We start from the raw sequence: 16,092 nt of genomic DNA, 5'->3' as shown, positions 1-16,092 counted from the left end.
CAGTTCAATCCAAAATGAGCTTAAAACTGTTTATGGGATAAAATCTGATTTTATTTTGAAACGACAGACAGAAAGATAGGAATATAAAAACAAATTCTCCTCAGGAAACCGAGCAGCACTCCTTCTGGATTTGCATTCTTCACAACAATCTGAGAGGAAGGAAGGAAGGGAGGAAAAGAGAAAAGAACAAACAAATAAAGGCAGGAAGAGAAGAAAGGAAGGAAAAGCAACCAGAAACGTTATTTAAAAATCACACCAAAGAAGGCCTCCATCAGATGACTTCATACATGAAGGGTAATAAGTAATAAGTAATAGTAAAATAAGAGAAACTAACAGCTTTCCATAATAAATTGCAACAAGTTATGACATTAAATAATTCAGAAACTACAATAAACACTAATAAAATCAGAATATATATTCAGTATATTTTAACTATAAATATACAATCTTCATCATTCATCCCTCTTTCAAAGATATAAAAATATATACATTTCTTTTCCTTTTTTGTCGAACGGAAAGCCCCTTTAAATCGCGCATGCGCAGCGGGCGGAGCCTGCGGAAGTCCTGACGGAAAGGTCTTTTTGTTTGGGCCGCTGAGAGACTCGTCACTTCGTTTGATTCCCCTGGTTCACAACCGTTTTTTATCTGCATTAATTTCGGTGAGTACTCGAGTTTTCACCTCCTATGTGTTCTCTCACACCTCATCGGCCTCATAAACGCGTTCAAATGTCGGGTTATTTCGTGTTAAGTAACGTTTTTTAAACAAGAACGTCGCCATCATGGGCGCCGCTGGAGGGCGAATTTAGTTTTTTTCCAGGTTAAGCTAGCTAACTTAGCTTTAGCATCATTATCGCTCACATACTTCAAGACTGTGCCGTTATTATTTCAAAGTTTCTAATGACACTTCGAGCGGAGTTGAGTATAAGGACAAGTCTGCACATTGTGCTTGTATTTAACATGTAAGCAGTGGTTTGGATTGTATTTAAACAAACATTGTTAGCCAGCTAGCGGGCCCGGCTAACGAGCACTGGCTCGGCGCATGGTGAGGCCCAGAGTTAGCCAATGCTAACCTACAATTAGCCAGCTTTACTTTGGAGAATCACAGTGTATCCGAGCCGATAGTTGTAATTTATCATTAACGTGTTCACCAAAACATTTGCGCTTCCAAGTCACATTTTCATCCCGGTTATACTGTTCATTTCTCCTGATAAATCAAAGCACCCAACACCCGGCAGCTCTATTGTACCACCATGTATTGTCTTTTGTCTGTTTTGTGTTCCTTTGCTTGTGTATGGCAATGATTTAAAATGTATTCCTGTGATGTTACAATGATGATTACGTTTATTCTTGGATATTGTAACAGCACCAGACTGTTTGCGTATATCTTAAATTCGTGTGAAACTAACTTTGTTGTATTTAAATTTATTTCTTAGAAGTTCTACTCTGCCTGGGATTAAAAACATTTACAAAGGATAATACTGGTGTTCTATTCCCCAAAAACGAACTGCTAAAAATCAACAATGTGCCAAAGGAACCTATTTACCTTTGTGCTTAAAACTTTATTCTTACGTAAGGATAATTAATGGTGCGACACAGACATGGATCTCTCCCAAGTTACACCCTAACCCTGGCAATACAAAACGTAATTAAAGTGCAGGCTCTGTGCTCTTCACTCATGTGTCAACGTGCAGTCTGCTCATCTTGAGTAAACATTAACTTTGTTTTTATCTTTTTTTCAGAGTGTCTTTTATGAATAATCAAAAGCAGCAAAAGCCAACGCTTACAGGCCAGCGTTTCAAAACGAGGAAAAGAGGTGTGTGTCCATCTTGGCATGTGCTCTACTTTGCATGCACACATTTCTCTGGAGATTTTTATTTAAATCTATTGTCTGTTTTTTTCCAACAGATGAAAAGGAGAGATTTGACCCTACTCAGTTTCAAGAAAGTATCGTACAAGGCTTGAATCAAACTGGCACTGATTTGGAAGCGGTTGCGAAGTTCCTTGATGGATCTGGCGCCAAGCTTGACTACCGCCGATATGCAGAGACACTCTTTGACATCCTGGTGGCCGGTGGAATGCTGGGTGAGTTATAACTGCTGTGAAAAACATCTTAAATGAGGACTTTTTATAGATGTATGCATGTTAAGTTTGGTAGAATAATTTAAGGAGCAGGAGACCAGTGATGCCAGAAAACAAGCATTTTGACCGATTCTCCCTGGTCGTACCTTTGTCTTGCTCGTGTTTTAGCTTTGGATGCAACAATGTTTTGATTTGGCACGGTGTGAAGATGATGTATGCAGAAATATATTATGACTAGAAAATGTATTTTATTAAAGCTGGCAGTTTCTATTTATACCTAAATATTGGTCTTTAATTTCTCCCTGCAGCCCCAGGCGGGACTCTGTCTGACGACATGACCCGCACCGAGTTCTGCCTCTTCACGGCACAAGAAGACCTGGAGACCATGCAAGCATATGCTCAGGTAGGAATCAGGCCCAGCTGCCGTTTGTACCATTGCACTGTTTTTTATTAAACATTAGCCGTCACTGATCCATATCTTATGATGTGAATGCATTATAAGGTAACACTTTGTCTGTGTTAACTAGGTTTTTAACAAGCTGATCAGGCGTTACAAGTACCTGGAGAAGGGTTTCGAAGAGGAGATCAAGAAGGTGAGTGTTGAGCAAAAACAAACGTGTTCTGAACGCTGGTATAATTATTTTTTTTAGCTGATCTCAAAACTTGTTGTGCAGGTTAAACATGTCTACCAACAGCTGGCACTTTGTTTACTCTCGCTGATGTCAAACTTATATTTGACTGTGCAGATGGTGTTAAAGTTAAGAGCAACAGCTCCATGTTATTGTTTGAATATAATGTAAAATGAGACCATGAGTAGATAAGTATTCAATGGTTCCAGCTTCTGAAATCTTAAAAGCCTTTTCTTGAAAGCTCAATTATTTAACAAGTTTTATTTCAGTTAATCGACACATTAAGATTGCGTCCTAAAATCAACAGTTCTGACACTCACTCTTATCGTGCCATTATGGGTTATAAACCAGCTTTCACATCCGCAGGATTCTAAACAAATTAAATTTGCCTGCAGTCAAAGAAAATATGTGAACTGTTAAATGACCTCTGCTACTTGTATGTGCATTACATCTGTATCTGCTTCTCGTCCTTGCCTCCTGTAGTTGCTGCTGTTTCTTAAGGGGTTCACTGAGTCTGAGCGCAACAAGCTGGCCATGCTGACCGGCATCCTGCTGGCCAACGGCAACATATCAGCCTCAATCCTGAACAGCCTCTTCAACGAGAACCTCGTCAAAGAAGGTGAGGAGGAAAAGAGACGAGCGAGACATCTGTTTTTCCAGTGCATTGTGAAGTCCTCCCATAATGTTAATTTTGGGTGTTTAAGGACGCAAAAATACGGTTTTGTCCAAAGACATTTTATACTTATTCGAGCCGTAATGCTTTAAATAGAATAATGCTTTAAATATTGTGATAAGTGAGTCCTTTCCAAGCAATGGTGTCCAACATTTGCTGGGTCAGGCGTTTCTGAAATTTTGTGAATGAAAGGTTAATTTGAAGACGTCACTTTGGGCTCTAAAAATTGGAAATTGTGATGCAATTTTTTTTTTTACATCTTTCTGGCATTTAATAGACAAAGCACTGAAGTAATGAAATGTTTTCTCGTGCCTGCTCAGGAGTGTCTGCAGCCTTTGCCGTCAAGCTGTTCAAGTCTTGGATCAATGAGAAGGACATCAACTCAGTTGCTGCCAGTCTCCGCAAAGTCGGCATGGACAACAGGCTGATGGTAAACGAACTCTCTTAATCTGAAGTGACGGGAAATGTTGTGCACAATGGAGACATTTCCACTTACTGTTTCCAATTGTGTGTGGGTGATCTTTAAATATCCGTGCCCCACAGGAACTCTTTCCTGCCAACAAACGGAGCTGCGAGCATTTTTCTAAGTACTTCACCGACGCCGGGCTGAAGGAGCTGTCCGACTTCGCCCGCAACCAGCAATCCATTGGCGCTCGCAAGGAGCTGCAGAAGGAGCTCCAGGAGCAGATGTCCCGCGGTGACCCTCAGAAGGAGGTGAGGCCATGGTTAACCGCTTCCTTTCTTCTGCAGGAGTTTAAAGCAAGGCTGCAGCAACACCAACAGAACTGTTGCAGACAATATATGACTGTATAATCCATTGTTGTCCAAATAAGTGGCTGGTTTTGCATGCACATGCACGCACAGGAAGGTGAGAAAACGGCAAATGGTCCATAAGAAATGCTTGATTTCTCAAAGTGCGCTGTTTGTCGTTCCGTCAGTGCACGTGTAGGTGTGAATTTACCCATTGTTCCTCGTTGGTAACAGATTTCACTGCCCTCATTATTCAGACTTCCCCTCTTTGCCGTGTTGCATAATTGTTGTGTTTGTGGCTGACGCACGAGCAGCTCATCCTGTAACTACTTCACAGTGCAACAACAAATGAGGCTACACAATGAGTCATGTGGTTGCGTACAAATGTGCAGTCTGAGTGTCATTAGAGGCCTTGCGCTAACCTTTTTATAAGCAGGTTATCAGAGCCACATTACTGCTGCCTGAACTCATGTTTTTGATGCACGTTTCAGATTATTGCCTTCACCAAAGAGGAGATGAAAAAGTCCAACCTCTCTGAGCAGACCATGATCAGCATCATCTGGACCAGCGTGATGAGCTGCGTGGAGTGGAACAAGAAGGAAGAGCTGGTGACCGAACAAGCCATCAAACACTTGAAGGTAAGCGAGACCAGGAATCTCTTTAAATACGCTCTAAATAAAGAACGCTAATCCAGCAGGTGCAGAGAGGTGTTTATTCTCCAGGATTGGGCAATGAATCGTGAACCTTGCCACAGTGACTGCAGGTCGTGGCAGGTCTGAAAATGTTCCTACTCACATGCTATTTAGAGCGGTCTGTAGCTGCAAAGGGGGCAATGTTCTGCTGCTATTAAATTTGTTTTACTTTGTTTAAACTTGACTTAATCCTGGAAATACCTCAGTTTGTTTAAGTTGCTTTTTTTATGTAAAACTGTCCTAGAAACAAACACCTGCCTCGTAGCCACAGAACAGGAACAAGACATTTAAAAAACCTGCCAAAATAAAAGTCCTTTAATGCGTTTCTTCTACGCCTTCTTTTCTCTAACATCACTTCTCCTCGTTTCCGCAGCAATACAGCCTCCTGCTGAAAGCCTTCACCTCCCAGGGTCTGTCCGAGCTCAGCCTGCTGCTGAAGATCCAGGAGTACTGCTACGACAACATCCACTTCATGAAGGCCTTTCAGAAGATCGTGGTGCTGCTCTACAAAGGTCAGCGCCGCGTCCGTCCAGCCGCATCCATGCGCGATTGTTAAACAGTAACCCTCCACTGACAGTCTGTCTCGTCTTGTTTTAGGTGTATGAAAGTCCGTTCACTTTTAACGCTGAGAAGTACGAGGTCATTTTTCAACATTTCCTTGACCTTAGAATGTTGTGCCTCCTAATGCTTGGTGTCATTTTTAACAAGAATCTGGCCTGTCTGTGCACTTCACACACAGCTTCTGATTGGCGCGTAGAAATCCCCAAAAACCCATTAAAATGTTGAGAAGCTACACCTTTGATTAGAGGGAAACTACAGGAAATAAAAGTGCTTCAAAACTGAGTAACAAGCGCCAAAAGCAGTCCTTCCCACCAAGCATCAGTTAACCGTTTCTTCTTTTTAACAAAGGCGTATTTTCGGCACTCTGAGTGTGTTGAATGTAACGCTCGCTCTCTGACACTGTCCTTTTCCCTCTCGTTACAACAGCGGATGTATTAAGCGAAGAGGCCATACTGAAGTGGTACAACGAAGCCCACCTTGCCAAGGGGAAGAGCTTTTTCCTCGAGCAGATGAAAAAATTTGTCGAGTGGCTGAAAAACGCAGAGGAAGGTAAAGAAATGCAGCTCGCACACCTTCACCCTGAGGCAGTTCAGCTTCTCTCTCAGCAGATGTTTTGACTTGTCAAAGCAGGAAAGGATGCGTTTGCGAGCTCACTTGTGCTGGCAATGAAGCAGTGTAAACATGATGATGAAACGTAGCTGTGAGGAAAGTTACACCTGTGTTTCGTAACTGTCAAAATGGCGCCCATTAGAGCGCCTGTGTAGTTCAAAGATAAATATGTAGGTGTCACAATTTCAAGTTAGAATTGCAAGTCAACTCCCGCACAGTCCAACTGCAGAAAATACAGCATCAGTTTGCCTGATGAATGCAAGCAAATAAACAGTCTGCAAGTTGCACCGTGTGCAGGAGTTTACCTGCAATTGTGATGCTTTTTTCCTCTCCGTTTTTGCATGAAGAAAATTACAAAAGCAATTATTTAATTACTGAAATAGTCACAGATTAATTGTCTTAAAAATGTAATGTGTTTTTAGACTGAAAAACATTAGATTGAGAGGTATCATTACTATTTATCTGATGCTAAAACTGTATTTAATTACCGTATAATTCGGAATAGAAGTCACACTGGAATATGGGACTCAGTCTGTGTTGGGAGTATCCCAGAGGGAAAAAGGTTTTCTATAGCTATTTATTGTTACGAACATGTGAACAAGTTCTTTCAACACTATTTCATTTAAAACTCAACACACAAATTACAGCCTACAGTCTGTGCGGTAGTTAAGCTCAGCCCACGGTAACGTTGATTGTTGTGAGGACGGCAGCTGCACTGGCGATCATGATCAGCTTTAACGAGATTATAGCGCCATCGTCCGGGTGAAATGCTGTAACGCAATTAAATCCCTCTCTGCATTTTATACTGGCGTATTGGTCGCAGCGGTGTATAGGATGCAGCCCACCTTTTCAATGGAAAAAAAATGTGTTAAAAGTGCGTCAAACACTGACTTTCCGTTACTACAAACATGAACTTTGTAGGCATGATCAGGCCTTTAAGACCTTTGAATGAGTATGTTGTCGGCCATTGTTTTTTTGGACATTGTTGACAAAAAAAGCAACATGATGTCACATTAATCGTCAGTGAAATAAGAGCCTACATTATTCTTTATAGTTTAATTGTTGGTGAAGTATTATCACTAATTTGCGCTGCATTTCTCTCTGCAGAGTCTGAGTCCGAAGAAGAAGAGACCGACTAAATCCTCAACCGCCAGATGAGCTGTCATTTCTTTTCCTTTTTTTTTTTTTATAAGTAGCAGCAGGAGCAGTAAAACGTCTTTTCCCTTCTTTCTATTCTACCTCCTGTTACTTCTTCTTTTTGCCCCAACACACACACACACACGCGCACACACACTACCAACACTCAAACATTTAAATGTTATTTTTAACAATGAAAGGGCTCAGTCCTGATTCGTGACCTCTTACGGTATCTGAAAACGTCGAGCACCCCCCTCTTTATTTTCGGTATTATTATTATTGTTGTAATTTGGATACAGAACATTCCATGTGATCTCGACGGCCGCCGTTTGTACGAATCTGAACACGGATTTGTTCAACAGTCGTGTTTTTGCCACACGACCACACGGCCGATGAAAACTATATTTTGCCAAAGTTTTTTTTTTATTTTTGATCTCCCCTTTGACCTCTTTATGATTTCACCCAGCTCATGTTTCGGCTCCTGTCGGGTCTTAAACTTCGCCTTCTCTCTTGACTTTCGGGTAAACCTGTACCGCTTGTCGAGGACGCTCTGGCCGCTCCGTCAGAAGACACGCCCCCCTGTAAGATGCCTCGCCAGCTAACGGATTATTATTGGTTTCTACTTTCTTTAATCTGATATAAACCGATTGACTTTTTTATGAAATAAAGATTATTGAAATGTTACGACTGTGTTCTTGGCTTTTTATTTAACAATTATTTAAGGTAGACGGAGAGCAGTTACAGTACATGACTCTCCTCCTACGTTATGATGCAAGTATCACAAGTAAGAGACGATAATAGAACTGAAACACTGACTGTACAGGAGAATTTTACTTTAATTATATTGTATATTACTATAATACTAATACTACAACATTTTTAGTTTCATGTACGCAATAAACACTGTGTGGAGCATTTTTAAGGTTTTCAAGAAAAGGCATCTTGTTTTAAAATGCATTAAAAACATTTAAGTTTGTATTTGGCCATTTAAATCTATACTAGTTTGTCCCAAGTGATGAAATAATTGTCATAAGTTGAGTCTTTGTGTAATGTTTGCGTCTGTTAGCATCTGTTTAGTGTCTAATCCAGCTGCCCTTAAAGGTAACTGCAACTGCCAACGGAATCCCTGGGCCGTTCACATCAAAGCAACGGAACAGGCACGGACGCAGATGACCGTCTCCATAGCAACAATGCACTGACATACCCCACTACTTGTGCGTTAATACTCTAATCTTAGTATTAGGCCGAGGTTACACAAATGAACTAGCTGGATTTCTGTTATCGTTGTAAAAAGAAGTGGATGACAGTGACATGCTCGCAATGTTAGCCGTAACACTGATTAATCAACGGCGCAGACGGAGAGTCAAGAAAGAGTTTCTGAGCTGTCTTTGGCTACTGCAGCGCCAGAGACAGGTTGCTTATGCCAAGTTATGCTGTTTCCTGATTGGCTGAAGTGAAATAGCGACATCATTCCGTTCCAAAACTGCATTTGGAGAATTGACAAGTCAAATATTTTGGCAACGGCTTCAGACGCTCTGCAACATCCTAAAACCGTTTGGTTGCGTTGCGAATCATTGATCTGAACTGGCCTTGAGACTTTAGACCAGGGCTGACCAATTTGAGTGCCTGCCACAGTGTGGGTAATCAGAGATCCACTGCCCCACAAAGACCCGAGTCAGCCGATCCAGATCGTGGAGTGTTTGAGGCAGTGGCATACAGATAAAAGATGATGATATTTTACCACGTTTAACTTTATAATTTTGTAAACCTATTAACTTTAAGTCGAATGTCCATGCTTGATTACAAAGATGGACAATACATCTGTTTGTTTTCCGAAGCACGCAAATTCTCTAAGAAAGGTGTCTTTCCTTTCAAATGATCTATGCTATAATTAATAATTGTTTTTATCATCTCTGCAAAAGTACTGTTAATCAGAATTACTATTAAAGTCATTTCACATAACGTGTCTTTTTTTTGGCCCACTCCCTCCAACCTGGTTAGTTTTTGGTCCTTCATAGTTCAGAATTTGGGCTCCTCACAGCCAAAACTCTTCGACAAACACCACATGTAACATCAGCAACATCAAAAGTAGCACATACAACCTCGCATCACACAACTGTTACTCTTACTGTATACAGTACCCAACAGACATCGCCCGCTCAATGGGGCCTTCTATTATTAGGGCAGCTATGGCTGCAGACTCTTTCCATCTCAGAGTCCTGTACCTGTGTCCTGAGGGTAAAGGTGGTGATCGAGCGGGTGTGTGTGATGTCCTGTTCTACTGAGGTTGCGATGCGTGCGATGGACGTGCTGTTGAGGTTCTGTGAGATTGGATGATCTTGGCTTCTGTGTTTATGTGCATGAGTTTGGCCCGGCTAGTGACAGAGAGCAGTGTGTTTCAACTGTTACTGTTGGTTATTGGTGAGAATGGGTTGCTGACATTGAGGTGAAGATGGTTGTCCTCACACCACTGTACACTGTAGTATCTGTTTGAAGGTGATCTTTAGCGTCTGTTTCAAGTTACCCTTTAGATTAAATTGGGTCTTTTTGTGTCATTTAAAGTGATCTGTGACGGTTATTTAATCTTAGAAACTTGATGAGAAGAAGTCATAAGGTGCCTTTATTATACTTCTTCAGGGTTTCTCTCTTCACCTGACCCTGAGATTGTCCCTGAATCCACCCTCATGGAGCGTCATTCAGGTCCTTGATGCACCTCGAGGACACACAGAGGCGCCTGGAGGAGGTTAGAGCTACACTTCAAGCAAAGGTGCAACTTAGAGTTAAATGTCTGTTTTTGGTGTAGAGATGTGAAGATGATAAATTTACAGGGTCAGATCATCATGATCTGCTTTCTTTTGGTGGTAAATAAAGAAAGGAAGCTTTAATATTTTTATTTTTATTGTACAAAAATACATTTTTCTTCAAGCAGCTTCTCAGTATTTGTGATGTGCAAAGGACACAGTTGTCAGGTATTCAAGTACATTTTTATACAGTCATGTTACACGTTCGATTTAGAGGTAGGCCTTCATATTTGAACAGGTTTGAGGTAGTGTGCAACATTGCCCAGTGATGTGCTGTATAAATAAATATAAAGGGATCCGGTTGATTGTAAAATTAGATTTTCTCCAAATGAGTGCAAAAGGTGACCAAATGCACTCCTCACGCCGGGGACTCCCACGTTCACGTGCACACAAAACGTCACAGCTTTGTGTCTTTAAAGTGATACAGAGATTGTGCAACAATGCAAAAGTAAACATTTCACCACACTGCAAAGAGATTGATCCGAACATCTCATCAGGCCTGAATGAGAACACTCGACAAACAGCTGAAAGAGTTTCAGTTAAAATAGCATCAAAATCATTTTGAGAACTTAAATAAGGACAAAATTATCTATTTTTAGGGGGGAATTGTTGGTTGAAAGGCATCAGGGAGGCTTAAAAATCACATCAGCGCCTTATTTTGAAAATCCAGATTCATGTTTTCTAACCAGTGCGTTGACGCAGCAACAAACGGCACTGCAACATTTTAAAGGCCAAGATTTATGTCATTTAAATGCAATTAAATGACATCTTTCCCCTCTATATTATGAGTTTAAATATAATGTCATGCTCCATGCATCGTCCTCCTTGAGAACATATTTTCACATTTTTTTCGCACATTCTTAAACTTAAAACCAACAAGCAGGTCAGATATATCTGCTTTTTCCAGCCTGCCTGTCAGTGTTTCTTCAAGTGTTTGCAGCTCTTTGTAGGATCAACAGAAAACTGACGTCTCGCCTACATTTAGAAAAACTGTCTTTGGACGTTGTTCGTTGTTCGAGACGTAACTGAACATCTGTTGTGGACTTAGCAAGTACGCTAGTTTTACTTACAGCTACATGAACTCTTCCCCTGAGTTTGTCCAATATAACTTCAGTAAGCATCATCAGCCTTGCTGTGTCAAGCAGGTAAAGCACCCCAAAAAGACCCAGAACATACTAGGACTAGAATATCCAAGAATATATATAATATATATTAATTTAATCGGCAACTGTGTCCCAAACAGCCAGTGTAGAAACTCTGTTAGCGTTAAGCTAGCTCGCAAAGGGAGATCAGCCGAATCAGAACTAGCCAGAAACTCTGGTTCGTCCTGTTCCTTCTAACCTCTCTCATATTTCCTCTCATCTCTGCATGTTTATGAAACAGATTCATAAACCCTGCAGGATATACGCAAAAAATGATGCACCACCCACAGTGTGTTAGCACCTTAGCATGTTTTCAATTGGCTTCGTCTGCAATCTCCTTTCTGTCTGAACACACTGTAACCTTTTAATGTTCCAAAAGTTTAGCCAGTTAGATGTAACTGGATTCACTTGAAAAAAACACAATTGTAAGAAGTATTACCGTAATAACAGTGCGAACTGTTGTTGCATGGCAACCTATCCCCTTGCAACAGTGCATGAATCTTATGACAAGTCCAACTACTCTTCCTCATACCCAACATCAAACAACGTGCTTTGTAGCAGCAACCCTGTTGCATCTAATACAGACAAGGTACCATCTGTTGAGTGTCTATTTCAGGGCCCATCTGTGTGTCTGTTCTAGGGTATCCTACACGGTCTATTTACTGTGCATTTTAATGTGCGCCTTTGCAGCTGCCTAAAGGTGCCCTTTAGCATCAATTTTGTGCCTTTTACAGGTAGCCTCTAGCATCTGGTTAGCAACTGTGTCAAGGTAATCTTTAGCGTCTGTTTAGCGTACATTATAGGGTATCCTGTCTGTTTACATTCAATTTTAAGGTACCCTTTGCATCTGTTTAAATGAAGTCTTTAGCACCCATTTAGTGTCTGTTCCGGGTCCACATTAGCATCTGTCTAGCATCCGATTCAAGGTAATCTTTACTGTCTTCTTCAAGGTAAACTTTAGTGTCTGTTCAGCAACTGTTTCAAAGTACCCCTTACCAACTGTTTGAAGGTTCCCTTTAGGTTCCTTTTAGCATCCATTTAGTGTCTGTTTCAGGTACCCGTTAGCATCTGTCTATTGTCCGTTTTAAGGTACCCTTTAGCTTATGTTTAGGGTGCTCAAGCATCTGTTTAGGTTCAGTTTAAAGGTACTCCTTAGCGGCTGTTTAGCATCTATTTAGTGTCTGATCCAGGTACGCTTTAGCATCTGTCTAGCATCCGTTTCAAGTTACCCTTTAGCATCTGTTTCAAGTTACCCTTTTGCATCTGTTTAGCGTCTGGTAGAAGGCACTATTTAGCTTCTGTTTTAGCGTACCCTTAAGCATCTGCTTAGCGTCTGTTTGAAGGTACACTTTAAAAACTATGTAAAGGTGCCCTTTAGCATCGGCCTATTGTCTGTTTTAAGGTACTCTGACGTATGTCTGAAGAAAATCTTTAACGCATGTTTAAGCTACCCTTTAGCATGATTAGCATCTGGTTGAAGGCAACATTTAGCATCTGTCGTTGGGTCTGTTCTCTTCTTGTCGGTTAATGCAGAACGTTCTGCTTAATTAGGCTGAGGCGAAAAAGTTCACCAGAGGTAATAGCTCAGTTAATGCCCATGCATGATTGCAACATTTCTGACAGCACTTGAAGGCAGCGCGTGCACCACTGAACTGACAGCAACCGCTGCAGTCGCTGCTCTTCAGTTTCCTTCATGTGACTGAAGGCGGCAAAGCTTTTTTTTAGGCGTTGGACATGAGGTCGGGTGGGGGTTGAGGGGGGGCAGTTTATACTATTCGTGGGACCAAAATAGCCCCCCCCGTCAGGTGCAACTTTACACATCGGCTCAGATTACAGCTCAACCAAAACACAGAGGTTCAGAGGCACACGGGCGTGAACAGAAAGTGCTTTCCAGTGTTAATTCTGTTTTCTACTCTAATCCAAAAATAAATAATTTATATGTACAAAATCCTACAGGTGTAAACAAGGTGGAGCAGGACGCCTCGTCTGTCCGCAGCAGCGTCACACAGCGGCCGAGTGCTTCCCTCCATCTCTGACCTGTGGAGGCAAAAGACGGTCAGTTTCACCACAAAAACACAGCTCAGTGAAAGCACCACAAAACATTTATGTTCCTCATATATTTCAGCCCCCGAATGGCAATTATTTAGGGAACAAATTCATGAAATATTTGTTGAATATCTTCAACAAAATATCTTATTTGTTACGAAATATTACGTTATTGTTAAATAAGAAGTTTCTAAATAATTTGTGCTGGAAAAGGGAAATTTGTATCTCTTCCAACAACCTTATTTGCAGCTTTCATTTACTACAAGACAAAGATTTTCAGCTTTTATCAGACCAAAAAAACCCAAGTTTGCAGCGCTGTATTAAAGAAAATACATTTACCATGTTAAAGGTAACAGTGACATAATACTTCTGATCATGAGCCAGTTTCGAGTCTCTATTTATATCTCCAAGGTGTCCGGCCAAACACTATCAGCCACTGTAAACACTTCTAATCCACTAATAAACATTAGGATTAAAGTGAATGTTGGCTTGGAGAAAAACAAAAGTATTAATTAAGAATTACAAAAACATCTCAGCTCCTTTTCACCTCAGCATTTTATGTCTGTTAAATAAATGAACATACAATTCAATATTAATAACTACCAATTGTTATCCATCAGGCTCAATGTAACAGTTCATATTCCTTCTATAGACGACGTCTAACTTTAAACCTTGCTCAGACCTCTGAAGGCCTCCTGCTTGTTTTCCTCTTGTTGCCGATCACAGGAGAAACAGGTGACACAAACAAAGCACCTCTGAGCTCAACACATGAGCTTATATTTCCAACATGAAGAAGATGTGTCCTGGAGTCACAGCTGGAATAACCTGCTCTACTTTTAATACTGATGGAGGTCTAAGGTGAAGATGTCAACCTGCTCTGGAGTTACAAATCAGCACCTGAACATTTTAAGGCTGCAGAAGTCAGGAAGGAGCTGCTTTTATCTTTCCATTACAGTGCAACAGGTCTAAAAGTCCTCTCACCAGTTTCCTCTGGTTGCTGAGGCAGAAAGTGCAGATGGGCCGCAGGGAGGCTGCGCTGAGCGCGGCGGAGCCGTGCAGGATGCTCTGGTAGCGGAGGCAGGGCTGTCCGTCCCGGCAGTCCTCCCCCAGCAGCAGCACGTTGGCCAGGTGGGAGATGTAGCTGGAGGCCAGGCGCAGCGTCTCGATCTTGGATAGCTTCCTGTCGGCGGGCTCGGTGGGGATGAGCGTGCGGAGCGCCGTGAAGGCGGTGTTCACGCTGTGCGTCCGGTCCCTCTCCCGCGCGTTGGCCGCCTGCCTCTGTTGGCTGACGCCGGGGAGACGCGCGTCTCCATCGCTCCTGCGTCTCCGCCTTCTCCTGCGTCTCGGCGCACAAGCCCGGGAATCTCCTCCTCCTCCTGCCGCCTCCCCCGTCTCTGTGCGTGGGCTGCAGCCGCCGGTGGACTTCCCGTCCGAGCTGTCGCTGCCGGTTTCCAGGTCATCCAGGTCTGAGGTGAATCCGTCGGGTCTCTCGCTCCCTGTGGACTTCATCCTGGCTCTGCTCGGGTCGGACTGGAGCTGCTGGGACCGTGCGGGCGCGCGGCGGCTGCACATCACTTTATCCTGAGGGTGAAAATAGCACCGGGGGGCCGAGCAGCTGCCGCCGATCCGGTGACCGAGGGGGTTTGTGCCGTCCGGCCCCCCGGCGGATCGGCATACCATTTCTAATGAATGACGGCTGCTTTCTGGGTCGCCAGCCCGCCGAGGAGAAGGGAGGACAGGTGGAGCCTAAAGGGAGGAGGAGGGGGGCACCTGTTGTGGTCTGGAGGTTAAATTAGGCTCGACTGATTTGGGGCTTCCTTCAAGGTCGATACTGACAACTTCACGTCAGAAATGCAGATATTTCTGCTGATTATCACTGAGAAACAAACATCCAATCAGGAGGGAATAACGGTGTTTCTTTAAGTGTTTAGATATGAGTTAATATCAGCCTCATCTTTCAGACAAAGTGACATCTGTGTCCCAACATATTTCATCACTCCCACGTTATTTTAACTTTTTCTCTGGGCTGAAGTTAGACAGGTGAAATGATTCTCACCTCTAACACACCGTGGCCCTCAGCTTCATAATTAATAATCACTTTTTTTTCTTACATTTTCTTAATTTTTATAAGGACAATAAACATTAATCAACCCCGGATGAACTTGGTGGCCGGTTTAGTGTCACACACCAGTAACACACACTGTAGGTGACTGAAAACAGGTGTGTGTGTGTGTGTGTGCTTGTGTGTGTGTTGGCATCCAGGGCGGCGGGTAACCTTGCTGCTTTGGCTGACGGCTTTGAGCTTCTACTGAGTGAACAGTCCAGGTGTACCCGCCCGTCCCGTCCCGTCCCTGTCTGTGCCCACCAGGATGGACACACACACACGCACACACACCCCTCCTCCACCTTGCCCAGTGCCATCTTTGGGGTTGGATATAAATATCTGTGAACGGACGGTTCCTTGTTTGTGTTTGTGCCGCTTTAAAAGCTCTAAGCGACGTTCAATGTCATTGATTTCTGTTAAACATCACTTTGACCATCTAATTAATTAAAATCTGCAGATGCATGTAAAGATTTCCACATTTTGAGCTCATCAACACATCATGCGATTACATTATAACTCTTGCCACAAGAGGGCAGCAAAGCCTAAATGATCATTTTCACAAACTGTCTTGCAAAATATTGAAGATTTCCAGCATCTAGCAACTAAAAAATAAGACATTTTATAATTTCTTGAGGTCAAAGGTCAACGTCCTGCAGGATTAAACTTGCAGCGTATCAAACATCATTAAGTTTGAGAGATAAAGCTGAGATATCCTCCTTAAATCTGAGAACAGGTGACAGGAAGCTGTCTCATTGGAGCTCTAAAACACCTGATTATAATTATATTTAAGAAAAACTAGAATCACACAGAATCAGGTCAAATCCGTCGCTCCAGTTTCACCCTAATCGGTTGTAAAAAGTCGACCTGCT

The 16,092-nt window shown here is 42.4% G+C and overlaps 2 protein-coding genes across 3 annotated transcripts; one reads left to right on the top strand and one right to left on the bottom strand.

Moving 5' to 3' along the window:
• The first annotated feature begins 570 nt into the window (after positions 1–570).
• Positions 571–7,814, top strand: LOC138603561 (eIF5-mimic protein 2-A-like). 2 transcript variants are annotated; one of them, XM_069675410.1, is made up of 12 exons: positions 571–659; positions 1,740–1,813; positions 1,906–2,082; positions 2,388–2,482; positions 2,607–2,672; positions 3,192–3,327; positions 3,702–3,811; positions 3,925–4,095; positions 4,623–4,769; positions 5,197–5,335; positions 5,811–5,933; positions 7,101–7,814. In XM_069675410.1, exons 2-12 carry the CDS (start codon positions 1,750–1,752, stop codon positions 7,130–7,132), a joined length of 1,260 nt encoding a protein of 419 aa, XP_069531511.1. In that variant the 5' UTR covers positions 571–659; positions 1,740–1,749; the 3' UTR covers positions 7,133–7,814. The 2 variants fall into 2 exon arrangements, with proteins under 2 accessions (XP_069531511.1, XP_069531512.1); XM_069675411.1 differs by lacking the exons at positions 571–659; positions 1,740–1,813 and having other exon boundaries at positions 1,915–2,082; positions 2,388–2,393.
• A 5,260-nt stretch (positions 7,815–13,074) lies between these two features.
• On the bottom strand, positions 13,075–14,799 carry LOC138603711 (transcription factor 15). Its single transcript, XM_069675604.1, has 2 exons — positions 14,101–14,799; positions 13,075–13,110 (listed from the first exon to the last, which is right to left on the bottom strand). The coding sequence occupies exons 1-2, from the start codon at positions 14,797–14,799 to the stop codon at positions 13,075–13,077; spliced, it is 735 nt and encodes a 244-aa protein (XP_069531705.1).
• Between the last annotated feature and the right edge of the window lie 1,293 nt (positions 14,800–16,092).

Source organism: Semicossyphus pulcher, unplaced genomic scaffold (genome assembly GCF_022749685.1).
Source record: "Semicossyphus pulcher isolate SPU_LCO1_2020_fin unplaced genomic scaffold, fSemPul1.0.p SCAF_24, whole genome shotgun sequence".
NCBI lineage: Eukaryota > Metazoa > Chordata > Actinopteri > Labriformes > Labridae > Semicossyphus > Semicossyphus pulcher.
This window is presented reverse-complemented; position numbering and strand designations above follow the sequence as displayed.